The 17,715-nt window shown below is 52.3% G+C and overlaps 1 protein-coding gene and 1 pseudogene across 3 annotated transcripts in view; both read right to left on the bottom strand.

The window, feature by feature from the left end:
- Positions 1-2,286: 2,286 nt before the first annotated feature.
- On the bottom strand, positions 2,287-5,075 carry LOC115835932 (annotated as a pseudogene). The gene is made up of 2 exons (XR_004030897.1): positions 4,995-5,075; positions 2,287-4,531 (listed from the first exon to the last, which is right to left on the bottom strand). The product of XR_004030897.1 is annotated as an uncharacterized LOC115835932 (transcript).
- Positions 2,287-17,715, bottom strand: part of CERK (ceramide kinase) — a 55,412-nt gene continuing 39,983 nt past the window's right edge. For both annotated transcript variants that reach the window (XM_003278571.4, XM_030815345.1), the window contains exons 8-13: positions 17,258-17,410; positions 13,136-13,241; positions 11,363-11,439; positions 9,532-9,737; positions 7,871-8,079; positions 2,287-5,098 (exon numbers count right to left, since the gene is read on the bottom strand). In XM_003278571.4, the coding sequence (XP_003278619.2) occupies positions 5,026-5,098; positions 7,871-8,079; positions 9,532-9,737; positions 11,363-11,439; positions 13,136-13,241; positions 17,258-17,410 (824 nt within the window). In that variant the 3' untranslated portion in view covers positions 2,287-5,025. The remainder of the gene's footprint in view (positions 5,099-7,870; positions 8,080-9,531; positions 9,738-11,362; positions 11,440-13,135; positions 13,242-17,257; positions 17,411-17,715) is intronic.

Here is a 17,715-nt window from a genome sequence, read left to right as displayed (position 1 = left end):
GAAATCCGCCCTCAAAACCCCTGGAACCAGGAAGCCCAGCTCTGCCCGCCTCCAGGGGCCCTCGGGTCCATGTCAGATGGAAGGGGAGACACCTGGGATCACAGAGGGGCAGCTGGGGTGGGGCCAGAGCCAAGAGGCAGTGATGGGCAGCTGACCCAATCCCTCAGACAGGAGCTGGCCCAGGCCCCTGCCATCATCTCTGCTCAACTCTGTACCAGATGTCACAGCTGGCATCACAAGCTAGGGGAAATAGCTGGACCATGCACGATTGTAAAGAAGACATTCAGCTGTTACTATTTGTAAATGATAGGATGACAGAAAACCCCGAAATTCACCAGTAAATTATCATAATAGGAGTGTGGAAGCTGCTGGTACAAAATGAGTCAGGGGAGGCCGTGAAGAAGCTCTCGCAGGCCTGCCTGTAGCAGAACTCGCCCCAGAACCCTCAGGACTGCAACGAGGGCGCCCGCCCAGTGACGGCCACTCCCGCGGTGAACAGTACTGCCTCCTGCCAGGAGCTGCTGTGACCTGTGAACTTCTTTCTAGAGCAGCTTACGTGGACTTCTTTGCCTTTTAAAGTGTCGCCTTTATCGCGAACACCCCCCAAAATGCCTACCGGCATAGCACGCATATCCTGACTGCAATCCCCTTGCTGTTCCCGAATAAACTTTCTTAGGAGAGCTCTCTGATGTCACTTTAAGTTGACGGGAGGCAAGGTTTCTGGATATAACCCAACACATAAAAAACAATTGTGGCGGGCAGATCATGAGACCAGGAGTTGGAGACCAGCCTGGACAACATGGGGAAACCCCATCTCTACTAAAGATACAAAAAACTAGCTGGGCCTGGTGGCACGCGTCTATAATGCCAGCTACGTGGGAGGCTGAGGCAGGAGAATCGCTTGAACCCCAGAGGCGGAGGTTGCAGTGAGCCGACATCACACCATTGCACTCCAGCCTGGGCAACAGGGCGAGACTCCATCTCAAAACAAACAAAAAATTGCATTTCTATGCAAAACAAAACAAATCTTAAGATAGCCTCAAAGGCCAGGTATGGTGGCTCACGCCTGTAATCCCAGCGCTTTGGGAGGCCAAGATGGGAGGATCACTTGAGGCCAGGAGTTTGAGACCAGGCTGGGCAACATGGTGAGACCCTATCTCTACAAAACATTAATGAAAAAAAGAAAAGCCTCAAAATATGAAATTTTGGCTGGGCACAGTAGCTTACTCCTGTAACCACAGCAGTTTGGAAGGCTGAGGCAGGAGGATTGCTTGAGCCCGGGAGTTCCGAGACCAGCCTGGGCAACAGAGACCCCATCTCTACAAAAAACTTTTTAAAAATAGCCAGGCATGGTGTTGCACGCCTGTAGTCCCAGCTACTCAGGAGGTTGAGGTGGGATCGCTTCAGTCTGAGAGACTGAAGTTACAGTGAGCTGTGGTCATGCCACTGTACTCCAGCCTGAGCAGCTGAACAAGACCTTGTTCACAAAAACAAACAAAAATCAAGTTTTAGGAATAAATCTAAGAATTTAAAGACTTCCATGGAAAAATTATAAAATAATTGAAAGACATGAATGAAGATCTATGTAAGTGGAAATAATGTCACGTTCATGGACCGGAAAAGTCAGTTTCACAATGCAAATGCCCTCTCAAACATGAGTGGGCCAGGCGCGGTGGCTCACGCCTGTAATCCGAGCACTTTGGGGGGCCGAGGTGGGTGGATCACGAGGTCAGGAGATCGAGACCATCCTGGCTAACACGGTGAAACCCCGTCTCTATTAAATATACAAAAAATTAGCCGGGCGTGGTGGCGGGCACCTGTAGTCCCAGCTACTCGGGAGGCTGAGGCAGGAGAATGGCGTGAACCCGGAAGGCGGAGCTTGCGGTGAGCCACGATCGCGCCACTGCACCCCAGCCTGGGTGACAGAGCGAGACTCCGTCTCTAAATAAATAAATAAACAAAAATAAACGTGGAGTGAAAGAAGCAAGTTACAGAAAACAACACGTTTCCTTTGGATAAAGCGTAAAACGTGCAAAACTAAACTCACTGTTGCAGATACAGCCATGGACGGAGGCAGGAAGGGAAGCGCTTAGCGTGAAATGGTGGCGCCCTCCGAGGGGGAGCAGGGGGACTCCAGAGCAGGGCACAGAAGGCTTTGGGGCGGCGTTCAATTTCCTGGCGTAGGTGGTTCATTTTATTCTTGTTCTTTAAATTGTGTGTGTTTTCATGAAAAATATTCTGCTTTGAAAATAACAGGTATGTGTAAAGGAAAGAAAGCAAGCCAAGTCTGCCCAAGTAACTTTATTTGTGACTTCTCAAACATTTCAGATCAAATAATGCCATTTTCTAATCTTGAAACCAGCAAGATTAGAAAGAGAATGAGGCCATCCTTTCACTCAGACTTTCCCAGTTACTCAAGATTGTATTCAGGAACGAAGTCAAGCCCCGCCATCAGAGGCAGGCTCCGCCCGGCCTCACTTCTTAATTAGAATAAACTAGAATCAGGTCCATTGCATAACTGCTAATTGTTTTGCACCAGGGAGCCACAAAGGAAGCTAAAACTAACCTTTCTAAGTTATCCTAAGTTTTCACTATCTAACCAGCACTTCTGATTTTTTTTTCCTTAAAACTCCAAAGTACAGGTGTTGTATGTCTGCTGCATCTGAAAGGCTGCCCCTATCAAGCGGGAATGTCTGGGCAGTCACCCCCATCCTGCGCGCAGATAGCAAAGGGCTCCTGGCGGGTGTCAGACGCACGGTACCGCAACAGCAGTCCCGAGGTCTGAGATTCTGAATGTCAGCAGGTGGCTGGCGAGTATCACCAAAGCCACTCAGGAACCAGCCATGTGGAATGGCTGGGTTTCTTATTGAACGTAAAATGCTTCCTCTTTGGCCTGGACTGTTTTGCCAAAATAGTTAGTGGGTTTTGGAGCAGGCCAGTGTATGGGAAACTGTTTTTTGTGTGTGTGTGGGGAGGGGGGACGGAGTCTCCCTCTGTTGCCCAGGCTGGAGTGCAGTGGCGCAATCTTGGCTCACCGCAACCTCCACCTCCTGGGTTCAAGCGATTCTCCTGCCTCAGTGTCCCTAGTAGCCGGGATTACAGGCGTGCGCCAACAAGCCCGGCTAAGTTTCATATTTTTAGTAGAGACGAGGTTTCACCATGTTGGGCAGGCTGGTTTCAAACTCCTGACCTCAGGTGATCCACCCGCCTCGGCCTCCCAAAGTGCTGGGATTACAGGCGTGAGCCACCGCGCCCGGCCGGGAAACATTTACCAGGGACGATAAAGGCTTAGAAGAACCTTTTGGGGAAACTTTGTGAGGAGCACAGTTCCAGAGGGCCCACAGCAGCCACAGCCTCCTGGCGTGACACCAGGCACACTGCCGGCTGCACAGGCTGCTGGGCACAGGCAGGCACGGCCAGTCTGGAAGAGCAGCCCATCTTAAATCTTTGGTTTCTTTCCAACCAGGAGCAGACATTGGTAGAAAGAGCCAGGGCATATTTAACTCTTTACACCCAGAACTTTCATTCAGCCATTCGTTATTGAACCATTCGGCTCGCACAGTGCTCTCGGATAATGTGGTCCTTAAAAACCACCATTAAAGCTGCCCTTTCACCTGACCTGGGTGGGGCTAAACGACGAAATGAGAAGTTTCCTGTATGCTTCAAAATATAAATGAATGCCGGGCAATTCTGAAAATGGATGCTGCCGGTTAAATGTGCAATCACTAAGGAAGCCTCTGCAAAACCCACCCGGCAGCATGAGGAACGGTGTCCACAGCGTGCTGCCAACGGCCACGGCCCACCCTCACAGATCAAAGTTTCAGCCGCATATTCTCACATCTCAAACCTAAGTTACAGACGTCACCTACATGGGCATGGATGCACACTAAACAAGGGTGTAGTACACAACTGCGGGGTGCCCCGGGGAGCGGGGCAGGAATGCCTTCCGGGAAGAATCCTCTGCTCGCCGGAGCCCTCGTGCTTCAGAGGAAACCCGTGATCCATCGTGGCTTCGAGACAAAAGACAGACATCCGAGACGCAGTTTACACTCTTCTGGCTTAAAAGGACAAGATGTTCAATAAATATAGAGAACTCAGTGTGAAGAAAAGACAAGGACAAATCTGGACCACGTGTACAGACTTCAGGGCCTGCATCAGAGGAATCCTGCCGGAGTGCAGGAACGGCCCCTCCTCCACGGATGGCCCGCTTCCTCCTGACTGCCCCCCAAGCCCAGCTGTGTTAAGCGCTTCGTGTCGATATAAAGCGTTGGTATTTGACATTTTAACAGTAACAAACTTGCCAGTGCTTTCCACACTGCCAGCTTCCAGAGCTTATCATCTGTGCTCCCAGAACAGACGCCAAGGTCATGCTCCCAGCCGGATTGTCTTAGCCACGCCGCCGTGATGAGGCAGGTGTGGAGGCCCCAGCAGCCTTCCCGCGCTGGCGTGGAGGCCCCTCCCGCGGATCACCTGAAGCAGGGCCATGTTGCATTGCAGTTGCACAGTATTGTAAGGATCAAGCAGCGATGTCCTAACCGTAAACGAAGAGGAAGGTGAAATGAAGGCAAAGAGAATCAACCACTTCCCAAAACTTGGCCACAAACCATCACAGAGTAAGTCCTGCAAAGTGGATCAAAGTGACCCACTGCTACCTCAGGCCCAGATGGTGTGACCTGCGTGGAAATCATATAATGTCCCTAACATTATTGCAATAGAGCCACTAACGGGCCATTTTCTAAACTACACTGTTGACATTGTTAAAACCTAAGAGGCCAGTGCCCCCAAGTGAGCAGCTGCATCCGCTGAGAGTAAGCGGCGTGGGCTGCAACCCGCAGATGCGTACAGAACTGAAAATGCCAAATGTGTACACAAAATTGTGGACAAAAGGGTTTTCTTCTAAAATCAAGATTTAACTATCAAAAATAAATTTCTACATTTAAATGTATATATCAACATAATTGGTCTGTAATAATTATCTTAAATAGTTTTCACACTTTCCCAGTTCGAGAGCAGGACGCCGGCTTCTCAGCTGTGTGAGTCTGGCTTCGGATTCTCTTCAATTCCTCGTGCAAAGAGTCGAACCAGCTGGCAGTGGACTCTGCAGAGACAAGCGGCCACGTGTAAACCCCACGTGTCCCTCACTCAAAGCTGGCCTGAGCCCCACTCCTGGACAGGGGCTGCCGTAAACTCGACGTGTCCCTCACTCAAAGCTGGCCCTGAGCCCCGCTCCTGGACAAGGGCTGCAGTGGGGGTCCACCCCCCCATGGAACGGTCAGACGTCACCGTGGGCTGTAGGAGTCCAGCCCGCAATGACGGATCCTGGGCGTGGAATAATTCACTTAGACTCCCAGGATGCCGAGTTTGTAAAGGGGTTGCCAATGGCCAGCTGGGAAATCTGGGCATCAGTAGACCTGACTCGGACTCCAGCACCCCCATGGAAAGCAAAGCGCCCGCCCCACTGTGTGCCCACTCCACCCACCCCCATTTTCTCAGCAGTACTGAGCACGCAGGGCCTGCGAGGAGTCTGTGCGGGGCGACTCCATGTGTGTAAGAGATGTGTGAGGGATGCTCAGATGAGAAAGACAGGTGGCCCAGTGCCAGCAAGAGGCTTCGGGCTTGAGGAGCAAGTTGGGGTCCCTGGAGGTCCCCTGCCCAGGGGCTCAGTGGCCACAGTGAGTCCCTGGGTGAGTGCCATCTTCCCACACAGGACAGCTCTGTTTATTTCATTTATTAATGATATCACAGCCTCCTCAGACGTATTTCAGTAACCTAAACCCCTTCATTAAGTGACAGGCTGGGGCAGGGCGCAGTGACTCACACCTGTAATCCCAGCACTTTGGGAGGTCCAGGCGGGCCGATCACCTGAGGTCAGGAGTTTGAGACCAGCCTGGCCAACATGGTGAAACCCCATCTCTACTAAAAATATAAAAATCAGCCAGGTGTGGTGGCGGGCGCCTGCTACTTGGGAGGCTGAGGCAGAAGAATTGCTTGAACCTGGGAGGCAGAGGTTGCAGTGAGCCGAGACCTCGCCATTGCACTCTAGCCTGGGCAACAAGAGCAAAACTCTGTCTCAAAAAATAAGAAAATATAAATAAATAAGTGACAGGCTGTTTCCATGGAGCTGAGCTCACACACACACAAATTATATTTTTAAAAGTGGTGTGCTGCTCAAGGCATAGCCATATTTATCAAGATAGACAGGACGTATTTCAAGAATGCCTGTCCTAATTTTCAAATTATTCTATTTCTTTAATAAATACATACACCAATATTAAAAATAATCCTACTTCCCAAACTTGTAAAATGAGTTGACAGAGGAAAGTCCCTGTGCACGGCTGCCTGGGGGTGGCGGGTGTTCCTGGGAGCTTCCGACGGCCTCTTGCCATCACCCCCGACAGAAAGAAAGGGGGCGCGCGGCCCTGGGCCTGGGGAGGGGCAGAGACCTCCTTCTCCCTTAGGCTTGTTCGGACGCGAATGGGAGAAGCTTTCTTAGAGCTGCAGCTGGCTGGCTGAGGAGTCACTGAAAGTGGGGAGCTGTCCACAGAGATGCGTGCATCCTCTTACATGCTGTGACTTTAAAGTACCCAAGGGCCATCTGACACCCAGCTTTCCTTGCAGACAGGCATGGCCCTGCTGACCAGCCTGCCATCGCTCTCACGCCAGCCACACTCTGTTAACGAGTGTCAAGCTGGGCTTCCTTGAAGTAGACCGAGCCCTTACCAACATCTGCCAAGAGTTCAGAATCCGTCTAGAGCTTTCCAGTTCCCCAGTCTCATGTAATTTGCACGCCCACACCTAATTCAATGGCCTTTTGAAAAAATCAACTTGCTTGTTACTGTGTCTTTCCATGGAGAAACAATTTTCTCTGCACACAAATTCCATCTGGTTATGTGATACATTACAGATTTCCAAATACAATGGGCCCCAGTGGGTGTGGGGGGACACCACTTCCCACCCTCCGCCCAGCCAGCCAGAGGAGGGGCGTGGCACCTGCCCCAGGGAGACCGAACATCCGTGTCTGGCCACACCTGCCTCCCCGGGTCTCCTAAGCTGCGTGGCCTCCAGCACGGGGCATCCCTCTGGGCTCCTCCCCTCCTTCCCATCCTCGGGGTGCCCTTCCCAGCCCTGCTGCCTCCTGCCCCTCCCCGCACGGAGCACCTGCACCTGGTGATTGACTGGCCCTTGAGGCCAATGGTTCCCTGGTGGATTCAGTGGACAAACGACTGCCCGTAAAGGCGGTTTCCTTTGTTTGCCTTTTGAAATTTTTTTGAGACGGAGTCTCGCTCTGTCACCAAGGTTGGAGTGCAGTGGCACGGTCTTGGCTCACTGCAACTTCTGCCTCCTGGGTTCAAGCGATTCTCCTGCCTCAGCCTCCCGAGTAGCTGGGATTACAGGCATGCACCACCACACCCGGCTAATTTTTTTTGTGTTTTTAGTAGAGACGGGGTTTCACCATGTTGGCCAGGCTGGTCTTGAACTCCTGATCTCAAGTGATCTGCCCGCCTTGGCCTCCCACCTTTTGAATTATTTAGGAGAAGAGAGAGAGTGCCAGGGCAAAGAGCCCAATGCCAGCCTGGAGCACAGGGTGTGGAAGAGGAAAAGAATGAAATGGAGGAGCTTCAAACACCCATGAAAATTATCTGCAAAACAAAATGCTGAGGACTCGGCACCCTGGCCTCTTTCCAGAATGTGGGGAACGGCATCTCATTCGATATTTGACATAGGGAGAGAAAAGTGCATTTATAAAACATCCCTACGTTTTGTGTTTATAAATCCCCAGGGAACCCCCCACGCTGGGTGGGGCAGCTTGTGACAGACACCTCAGGGCTCAAGGGGCTGGCGCTGGTGGCTGGAGGACCCCTGCACGCACCTGACCTCAATGGCGGGGCTGTGCAGGACCTCCCCGTCGCAGTTCCAGGAGCTGTTGGAGACGGTGCAGCAGCAGGAGGGGTGGCTGCTGCAGATGTGCCCAAAGCGCTTCTTCCCCGAATCCTTGAGGTCACTGTCCTCGTCCTCCATGTGCTTTGACGTAAACTGGAATTTCTTGACGCGATAAACTTCAACAAAAGTGAAGTCAAACTACCAAGAAACAGTGAGAGGGACCATTCAGCTCTAAACATCGCCATCCGGGTAGGGCAGCAGAACACCCCAGACCAACAGCGAGTTCTCTCAGGCCTTGGTGCACACACGGCCCTTCTCGGAGGATGCAACTGCTTGTGCAGGCCCCTGGAGTTCCCTTTCCAGCTGAACTGACAGCTCAGAGATGAAGGGAAACCTGGCACCCACCTTCCCCGGCGCCCACCTTCCCCGGCGCCCACCTTCCCCGGCGCCCACCTTCCCCGGTGCCCACCTTCCCCGGCGCCCACCTTCCCTGGTGCCCACTTTCCCCGGCGCCCACCTTCTGCGGCACTTGTCAAAATGACTTCTAATGCTTTTAGAAACCACAGCTTATCTACAATGATGAATGCTTTTTACAGAATTCTGATAGATAATTATCAGTGATTTGTAGAATTTTGTATTCTCTTTTTAACGAGCACTACTTAAAAAGCCACATAAAAATAGCATTAGACTAGATCTTAAATAGAACTTAAGTAAAAAAAGAAATGTGACTAAATTTGGAGACTGTGACCAAAAGCTGCGCTTCTCCCAACATGACTGGACTCGGGTCTTCCTCTGTGTGGGCCACAGAAGGATGTGGGAGAAGGGCCCAAACAGAACCCATTTCTGGACCCTAAAGAGTATTTTAAGTGGCCTGCAAGGGCCACTTCCATCTTTACTGTATCGCTCTGTTCTGTTTTTAAATGGGAAGAGAAACAACAGGTAAGAAGTTGCATTATAAAGATTCATACCTCTTAGTTTCTGTGCTCAAATATATGTGTGTATATATATATGTATGTATATATGTGTGTGTGTATATACACGTATATATACACATATACACATATATGTATATATACACATACACACATATATACACACATATACATACACATACACACACATATACACACACACACACACACACACACACACACACACACACACATATATATATATATTTGAGATGGAGTCTCACTCTGTCGCCCAGGCTGGAGTGCAGTGGTGTGATCTCAGCTCACTGTAGCCTCCACCTCCTGGGTTCAAGCGATTCTCATGCTTCAGCCTCCCGAGTAGCTGGGACTACAGGCATGGGCCACCACGCCTGGCTCATTTTTGTATTTTTAGTAGAGATGAGGTTTCACCATGTTGCCCAGGCTGGTCTTGAACTCCTGACCTCAGGTGATCTGCCTGCCTCAGCCTCCCAAAGTGCTGGGATTACAGGCATGAGCCACCACACCTGGCCTCAAAAATTTATCTTTTTAAATGAAATTTTACAAGGAGTAGTTGTAATCAGGAGTTTAAAGTTTGTGAAATTAAAAAAAAAAATTTGTCCTTGAATTAAATAATGAATTCCTACAACACATAAACCAGGGACTGCTGGAACATAAATTACTCACCAGTGGAGGTTCCATGCAAAAGCACCCCACTTACCTGGTCCTGCTGGTTGGTGTGCCTGATGAGAAACCTCAGAAAATTGAACCTGGAGCATTTCCGGATGAGGATGAGGTCAGAAGACCCATCTCCCAAGTGGGCAGCCGGGGAGAGGCCCCTGGGGCTCCGGCGACAAGCACAGGACATGTTTGTGGCATTGATGGCCAGAAACTTCCCACAGACGACTTGCCACTCCTCCACGTCCTCTGAAGCAGAAAGAACCACGGAGATGTCACAGTTGCAATGGCGCCGGGCAGCGCCCTGCACCGGGATGGTGGGAGGCCATCCGGGCTCTCACCTGCTCATGCATTTAGCAGACACTTCATGCAACCGACTCGTCAGCTCAACACCAAAAACATCCACCACGGAACCGTCCGCTCCCCGCAGGAAGTGGTACCCAAAGGATCTCCTCCCGGAAGGCAGGACTGTTGTCCCTCTCCTCACTTGGTGACTTTTGGACAATTTAAAACAAGGGTCAGCAAACCATGGCTGTGTGTCAAATCTGGCCTGCTGCCCATCTGTGTGTGGCCTGAGAGCTAAGAATGCTTTTCACGTTTTTAAATCCTTGAAAAAGGTCTGGCGTGGTGGCTCACGCCTGTAATCCCAGCACTTTGGGAGACCGAGGCAGGCAGAGCACCTGAGGTCAGGAGTTCGAGACCAACCTGGCCAACATGGTGAAAACCTATCTCTACTAAAAATACAAAAATTAGCCAGGCGTGGTGGCGCATGCCCGTAATCCCAGCTATTCGGGAAGCTGAGGCAGGAGAACTGCTTGAACCTGGAAGGCGGAGGTTGCAGTGAGCTGAGATTGCGCCATTGCACTCCAGACTGGGCAACAAGAGTAAAACTCTGTCTTAAAAAAAAAAAAAAATTAGCCAGGTATGGTGGCAGGCGCCTGTAATCCCAGCTACTCAGGAGGCTAAGGAAGGAGAATCACTTGAACCCAGAAGGTAGAGGTTGCAGTGAGCCAAGATCACGCCACTGCAATCCAGCCTGGGTGATGGAACAAGACTCTGTCCCAATAAATAAATAAATATTATTGACTGGGCATGGTGGCTCACACCTGTGGTCCCAGCACTTTAGGAGGCTGAGGCAGTCAGATCACCTGAGGTCAGGAGTTTGAGACCAGCCTGGCTAACATGGTGAAACCCCATCTTTACTAAAAATACAAAGATTAGCCGGGCGTGGTGGTGCACACCTGTAGTCCCAGCTACTAGGGAGGCTGAGGCAGGAGAATCGCTTGAACTCGGGAGGCGGAGGTTGCAGTGAGCTGATATTGTGCCCCTGCACTCTAGCCTGGGCGACAAGAGTGAAACTCCATCCAAAAGAAAAAAGAGAAAGAGAAAAAAATCAAAAGAATAATATTTTGTGACATGTGGAAATTCTATGAAACTTAAATTCAGTGTCCATAAATAAAGTTTCATCAGCAGATGGCCACACCCACTCACCGTACACTGTCTAGGCTGCCTCTGCTGGACAGAGACTGTGTGGTCGCCAGGGCCTGAGGTGGTCACCAGCGAGCCCTCAATGGGACGTCTGCTGCCCCCACATTCTAGAGCACATGGGACAGGAGTCCAGACTCAGCACCACAACAGCGTTTCAGAAAGGGCAACGGGGCCTGTCACAAAACCTGCTGCTCCACACAGCCGTACACGGCAAGTAACAGTGACCTGATACTGCCTGGGGCTAAGCAGAAATGGATGCCTGGTGCCAGACAGGAAAAAGGAAAAGCAAAGGTGGGCAGGGAGGAGAGGCAGTGCCCTGAGAGAGGACAGAAACCAACACCCCAGCACACACAGTCACAACACCGAGCCTGTGTCTTAGGAATTACCCGCAGCTTCCAAACCATACAGCGCTTTCTTCTGCTCCTCCTCCAGCTGCTGCCTGCTTTGCCTGCAAACAAAGCATCTGAAAGACAAGAATATCATCACCTTTTAAATATGGAGCTGCAGGTGCAGTGCGTATGCTTGGCACATATAGATGTATTTACATTCTTTTCACATACGAAAAAGTTCCATTTCAAAGGCTTAACAAAATATTTTTTGGCATATTAATTAGAGGTTTCAGAATGAGACCTACTTTTAAAATGACACATTCAGCATGTCCTTCTCTAAAAGGTTTGGACATGAGGAGAAGCACAGCATGAGGATGCTGAGGTGCCACCTGGAGACGGCTTCTGCCTGGCCCTGCAGCTAACATAGCCTGGCTGGGAGAAGTGACCGAGGCACTGGTTCCCCCAGCGGACTCCCGGGATGAGGACTCATTTACTTTCAGATAACAAATCATACAGGGCTTATCTGTTACAGTCAATAACAAGCAAATAACTCAGAACCATCAGCTTAGAACTTAGTCATTCGTCTAGCACATCTTTCTGATCTTGGGGGCTGCTGGATTTACAGGACACTGTTTGCACTGGTGGAAATTGCTCATCAGCAGCCGAGTTCTTTAATGCACTGACGCAAACAGCATCTGCCTCTGAATATTCTGATTTTATGGTCTCAAATTCTTCACTTAAAAAAGGAAAGGAGCTCGAAGGAGGTTCTGAAGTCTGCACGACTTGAAAGGCCGTGAGTGTTCTTCATGAAGGTGCAGCTGTCCCCACAGCCCCGTGTCCTCAGCCCCAGGCAGAGCAGAGACAGGATGACCATTCAGGCGCCCTCCACGGTCACTAGGGAGGTCATGCGGCCTGGGACAACTACGTTTAGATTTATTTAAGGTTCTATGTACACTGGTCGGATATTACTGAATACACTGTGTGGGGGTGGGGCGGGGATACACCAGGTGAAAGGAGTCCCTGCTTGTTCATTCGCGTAGCAACCATTGCAGAGCCTGCAGTGGCCACACTGGGGCACCAAATGTAAAGGGAGTCAACAGTGTTTCCAGCTGTGTTGACTCCATTCAGCCTCCCCTCCCTGGTGGGGCGCCTCTTTCCCTTTGCATCCCCTCTCCCTGGGCAGCTGCCCTGGCTCTGCCCCCCAACCCCTGGCACCAGCTCTTGTTGCCAGCCCGAGCCTTCTTGCTGAGGGTCCCTGGCTTCCTGTGGGGTTGAAGGTGTGCCTGGCCCGGGCTCTGCTAACTTTAGAGTGGGCTCCTGCCTTGGAGCATGGGGCTAACATGGGTGAGAGTCTCAGCCAGGGGTGTGGACAGGAGGGTCGCTGCTGAGAGCGCACACTCCAGCCAGCTGTGCCAACGGTCCTGCCACCAGTGCCCTGCACATGCACAGTCACCGATAAGGTGTCTACCATCCCTTCTTGCCTGCATATCTCCTCCATCAGGCCCCCGCAGGGGGTAAAGGGAACCCCGGCAGGGACAGACCCTGTGCTCAGCCCTCACTCTAACAGTGGGTGTGGAACCCTCCCCCAGAGTCCTCATCTGGCTCATTGGCACAGGAGCGGCTGCCCACACAGGCCATGGGGATAGAGATGGGGACAGCAAGCCCCATGCACGCCTAGGCCACCATGGGCATCATAGGCATCGTGTGTCTGGGCACGCTACATCCAGCACCTTCCACCACATTTGGAAAATACTTCTGCATTCACCTTCCTAACCGTCCTGCTTTATTTCCCGTCATTTGCAAGAGAAACACACAAAGCAATGCACTTACCCTGCCCGGCAGGGCTTCCTATCCCTTGGAGATCCCACCGTGTGTTGTGCAGGGAGGAAAGACACTGTCCCTTCATAACAGTGGTGGGAGAGAAAGGTCTTTAAACCTGGGAACAGAGTGCAGTGAGGAAAAAACATCCACAAGGGTCATTGCTTGGTTAGGATGCTGTGCTGGGCAGCTTCAGAAACGTCACTGAGAGCGCATCTTCTTAAACCGTCTGCGGGAGGGAGAGGCTGGGCCTGCTTCAGGCAATGCCACCATCAAAGGCAGTGGCAGGGTCTCTGCCCTCCCTCAGGACAACAGCACGTTTAGTCATAGTGCTGGCGCCTTCTGACACCCAGTGATGCTGGGACAGCCAGGGCTCTGGCCGCTCTCGACGCTGGCAAAGTGGGGCCTTTGCCATCAGCCACCCCTTGTAGCCTCGATGACGTGGCCTGTGGGCTCCAGTGGCTCAGGGTCATCCCCTCCACCCCTTCATGAGGGTCAGTGATGCCCCCACCTGCCCCACGGCTTGGCCCCCACTGGGGTCAGCCACAGCCCCCGTGACGTCCTGAACAGCTCAGGACAGAGGCCAGGGCCGCTGCCACCCAAAGTCTGGGGCCGCCCTTCAGGCAAACGTGTGCCGTCCATGCGGCTGCCTGCAGCCTGGCACCCGGGGCTGTCTTGGAAACACCACCCAGCAGGACAGCAGGGACTGGGCAGGAGGCAGGAGGGGGGCCCCAGGGTGCCGTGGGCCACACCAGGAGCCAGGCCATGTCCTGTGAGTCTCAGGATGACATCACTCCTCCGTGTCTGATGCTGGGGCTGGTGCTGCCCCGTATGACATCTGGTGCGGCAGTGACGGCCTGCAGGGAGCCTGCCCCCAACCTTACCCCCAACACACAGAGGCCTCCATCCTCCCCACACATCCTCGTCCGCAGATGGCAAGCCCACTGCCAAGTGTGCACCGCCCGGGGTGGGAGAAGTTGCTGGCAAGAGCAGTCTGGCTCCCAGGACATCTGTGTGCCTGAAACTCAGCTCCCGACTGTCCCCAGGACAGCCCTGTCTGTGGGTCTTGCACCTGGCATGGGCCAGGCGCCTGGAATGCACTCAGTGGGTGGGCCTTTCCAGGTGGCTGCAGCTCCGCCTTCCTGCATGGTGGCTCTGGCCTCTCCCTGCTCCTCCCATGGGGGTCCCACGAGGATGTCGTGTCCACGGCCCTGGGAGGAGGACCACCCACTGGTCAGCAACCTTCCAAGCTGGCTCCTCACTCAAGTGCAGGGGACTGAGGGGCAGCTGCCTCATCACCCAGATGCAGCCTCCAGGGTGGCGCCTCACCAACCTCTGATGTCCCGGTTTCTGTCTGCCCCTAGATGGGCCCCCAGATGTCCTACCAGCACCTAAAACTCCATGCGTCTAAACAGTGTGTCATTTCCTCACGCTCATTCTCCTTCCCTGCCCTCTGTGCCGCTCCAGAACAACCGGAAGCTTTCTGCCTCACAGCCACAGAACCCAAACCACTTTCCTGAGAGCATCTCAGGCCCTGTGGCCAGGATGGGGATCCAGAGACCCGGAAGGCGTCTCCTGCCTCGGGGCTCTCATCCTGGTGGGAGGGACAGAGCTGCAGCCACCGCCTGTCGTGATGGGCTGAGGGCCAGGGGAGGGCCAGGTCTGCCGGGGGCTGCCCACCACCCCACCCCAGCAGGCAGGGACAGGGAGGGGGCATCCCAGGGGCCTTGCTAGGCAGAGCCACACTGGGCTCAACAAAGGGCAGTCGGGCGAATGGCACAACCCAAACTGCTTCCTAAAATTCTCGCGGCTTCTCTAATTTTCTCGGTATTCCCTTTCTTAATAAGCCTTAGATAAATACCTAACTTTGCCATTTCTTAGGTTTTAATTTTCAAGCCACGCTAGTTTTTAATTTCATTAAATCTTTTTAAGCTTCGTAAAGTTTGCCAAATCACTCTTTCTTTCTCTCATGAGGGTTAAGACTTTAGTATCAGGAATTACTCGATTTAATTTGATACAGATTTATCTGAAAGCGAACTGTAAAGAGGCGGGAAAGTCGACCAGGCAGCGAGAATGGCACACCTCATGGTCTGCATGTTTTCTACTTTCTTTCTTTCTTTTCTTTTTTTTGAGACACGGTCTGGCTCTGTCGCCCCAGCTGCAGTGCAGTGGCCCGAACTCTGCTCACTGCAGCCTCCACCTTCTGTGCTCAAGGGCTCCCCCTGCCTCAGCATCCCGAGTAACGGGGGTGCCTGGCTAATTTTGTTTTTAATTTCTGTGGAGATGGGGTCTCCCTGTGTCGCCCAGGCTGAAATTCTACTTTTCTGTTTTTTTGAGACAGAGTCTCGCTCCGTCGCCCAGGCTGAAGTGCAGTGGCACGATCTCGGCTCACTGCAGCCTCTGCCTCCCGGGTTCAAGCAATTCTCCTGCCTCAGCCCCCTGAGGAGCTGGGACTAGAGGCGTGCACCACCATGCTTGGCTTATTTTGTATTTTTAGTAGAGACAGGGTTTCACCATGTTGGCCAGGCTGGTCTTGAACTCCTGACCTCAGGTGATCCACCTGCCTCGACCTCCCAAAGTGCTGGGATTACAGGCGTGAGCCACTGCCCCTGGCCAATTCTATGTAAAGTTCTCCTTTTCCAGCATTTAAAAGCTGGTGACATCGCACCCACTGCCTGATGTGTGCAGACTGCAACTCTTGTGTCTGAGCTGGAACCAGCCTTCATTTCTGGTTCATTCTAAGCTCTGTGGTCGGGTAACAGGTCACCGCCGCCAGGCCCGAGGCCCCAGCAGCAGCCCCGGGAGCCTGGAGGACCTGCATGTTCCAAGGTCCACCCAGACCTGCCGTGTTGGATGCTCTGGGGGGTCCCCGCAGCCTGGGTTCTACCAAGCCCCCTAGAGGATGCTGGTGCCCACCACAGTTTGGGGACCACTGGGCTCAAGGAAGAGTGAGGTAGGGTGCGGGCAACCTCTTTGTGCCTGTTTTCTCCGCGATGAAGTGGGGCAGGAGCACCTGCTGGGGTGAGAAGAGCAGGTGCTCTTTCTTTCATGTGGAGAATGAAAGCTTTTGGGCTTCGGGGAGTGCGGCGTGGCATTTGCCCACACTCCTCCTCTGTGCCCACTGCGGCCGAGCCGTGGGAAGGCAGGATCTTGCCTGTTTTGTTCATGGACACGTCCCTGCCTCAAAAACCAGGCCCGGCATAGAGCAGGGGCTCAACAAATACGTGCTGAGTGTATCTCACTTGTATGGCTAGCTACGGTGTAACCCCAACAAAACCACGCAACCTTTTTGAATGAAGTAAAGGATACTTGTGCCTGAAGTTACGGATGAGCTTCCACACAGATATACCAGGCTGAATTTCTGCACAAAGTACTTGCCACTTTGACTAATAAGTTCAGAGTGATTATAAAACTATTGTTTTACAGGCCAGGCGTGGTTGCTCACGGTTGTAATCCCAGCACTTTGGGAGGCCGAGGTGGGCAGATTGCTTGAGCTCAGAGTTTGAGACCAGCCTGGGCAACAGGGCAAAACCCTTTCTCTACAAAAAAAAAAAAAAAAAAAAAGAAAAAATTAGCTGGTCATGGTGGCATGTGTCTGTAGTCCCAGCTACTCAGGAGGCTGAGGTGGGAGAATCACTTGAGCCCGGGAGGTCAAGGCTGCAGTGAACCGTGATCGTGCCACTGCACTCCAGCCTGAGTGACAGAGGGAGACTGTGTCTCAAAAAAATTTTTTTTAAATATATTTAAAAAGCTATTTTTTTTTCCCAATTAATACTTCCACTTGACCTGTTTGGGGTGGCCTCTGTCACCTGCCTACCAGATGTGAGAGGCTGGTGGCCTGGCGTCTCGGGGTTCCAGCACCTGGGGTTCTGGAGTGAACTGCGTCTGTCATGGTGTCTACTCTGTGGCTTACTCTTGGGTCCACGGGGCAGGATCTGGTTTAGAGCAATCCAGGTTCCAGTCCAGACCCTGCCACGTTCTGGCCACGGCACATTTCATGAGGCCCTTAGCTTCCCGTCTGTGAGCAGGTGGAGGCCCACCTCTGACGGTGCTCAGTGGATTCAGTCAGGTGATGTCTGTGAAGGCAGTTGGGGCATGACCAGAGGGGAGCGAGTCTGCATTATTCTGAGTTACCTGAAAAGTCGTATCTGGCAAGACCCAACCACCGTTTCTTCTCACTTTCCTTGATGATGTCCCCGTAGAAGCCGTAGCCCAGCAGGGACACGGAGTAGCGGAGGAGTGTGCTGTTGTGGTGGACCGCGGACACATCCATGGCCAGCGAGTCCCCTGCGGGAGAGAATGGCCGTGAGGGAAGACAGCCCCCCTCCGGCCCCGCCCCATCCACTCCATCCCCTTCAATAGCACTTTGCAAACGTGGGAGTTACTTTTAAAAAGTGTGAAACAAACAGAACGCATTCAATGCAAGGATTCTCTCTCTTGGGGTGCTGGATGCCGTATTTTTTATTCAAATGACTGAACTTCACTCAAATTTCTAAAACAGGCTTGGGGAGCTATCCTGTGGGGACTGAACAAGAGCGCATCCATAAGGCTCGTGAAATGTCTTTAACTGAAAGGATGGTGGTTTGAGAATG

The sequence above is a fragment of the Nomascus leucogenys genome, chromosome 7b, assembly GCF_006542625.1.
Source record: "Nomascus leucogenys isolate Asia chromosome 7b, Asia_NLE_v1, whole genome shotgun sequence".
Lineage (NCBI taxonomy): Eukaryota > Metazoa > Chordata > Mammalia > Primates > Hylobatidae > Nomascus > Nomascus leucogenys.
The sequence above is the reverse complement of the archived record's forward strand: the minus strand, read 5'-3'. Positions and strand labels throughout refer to the sequence as shown.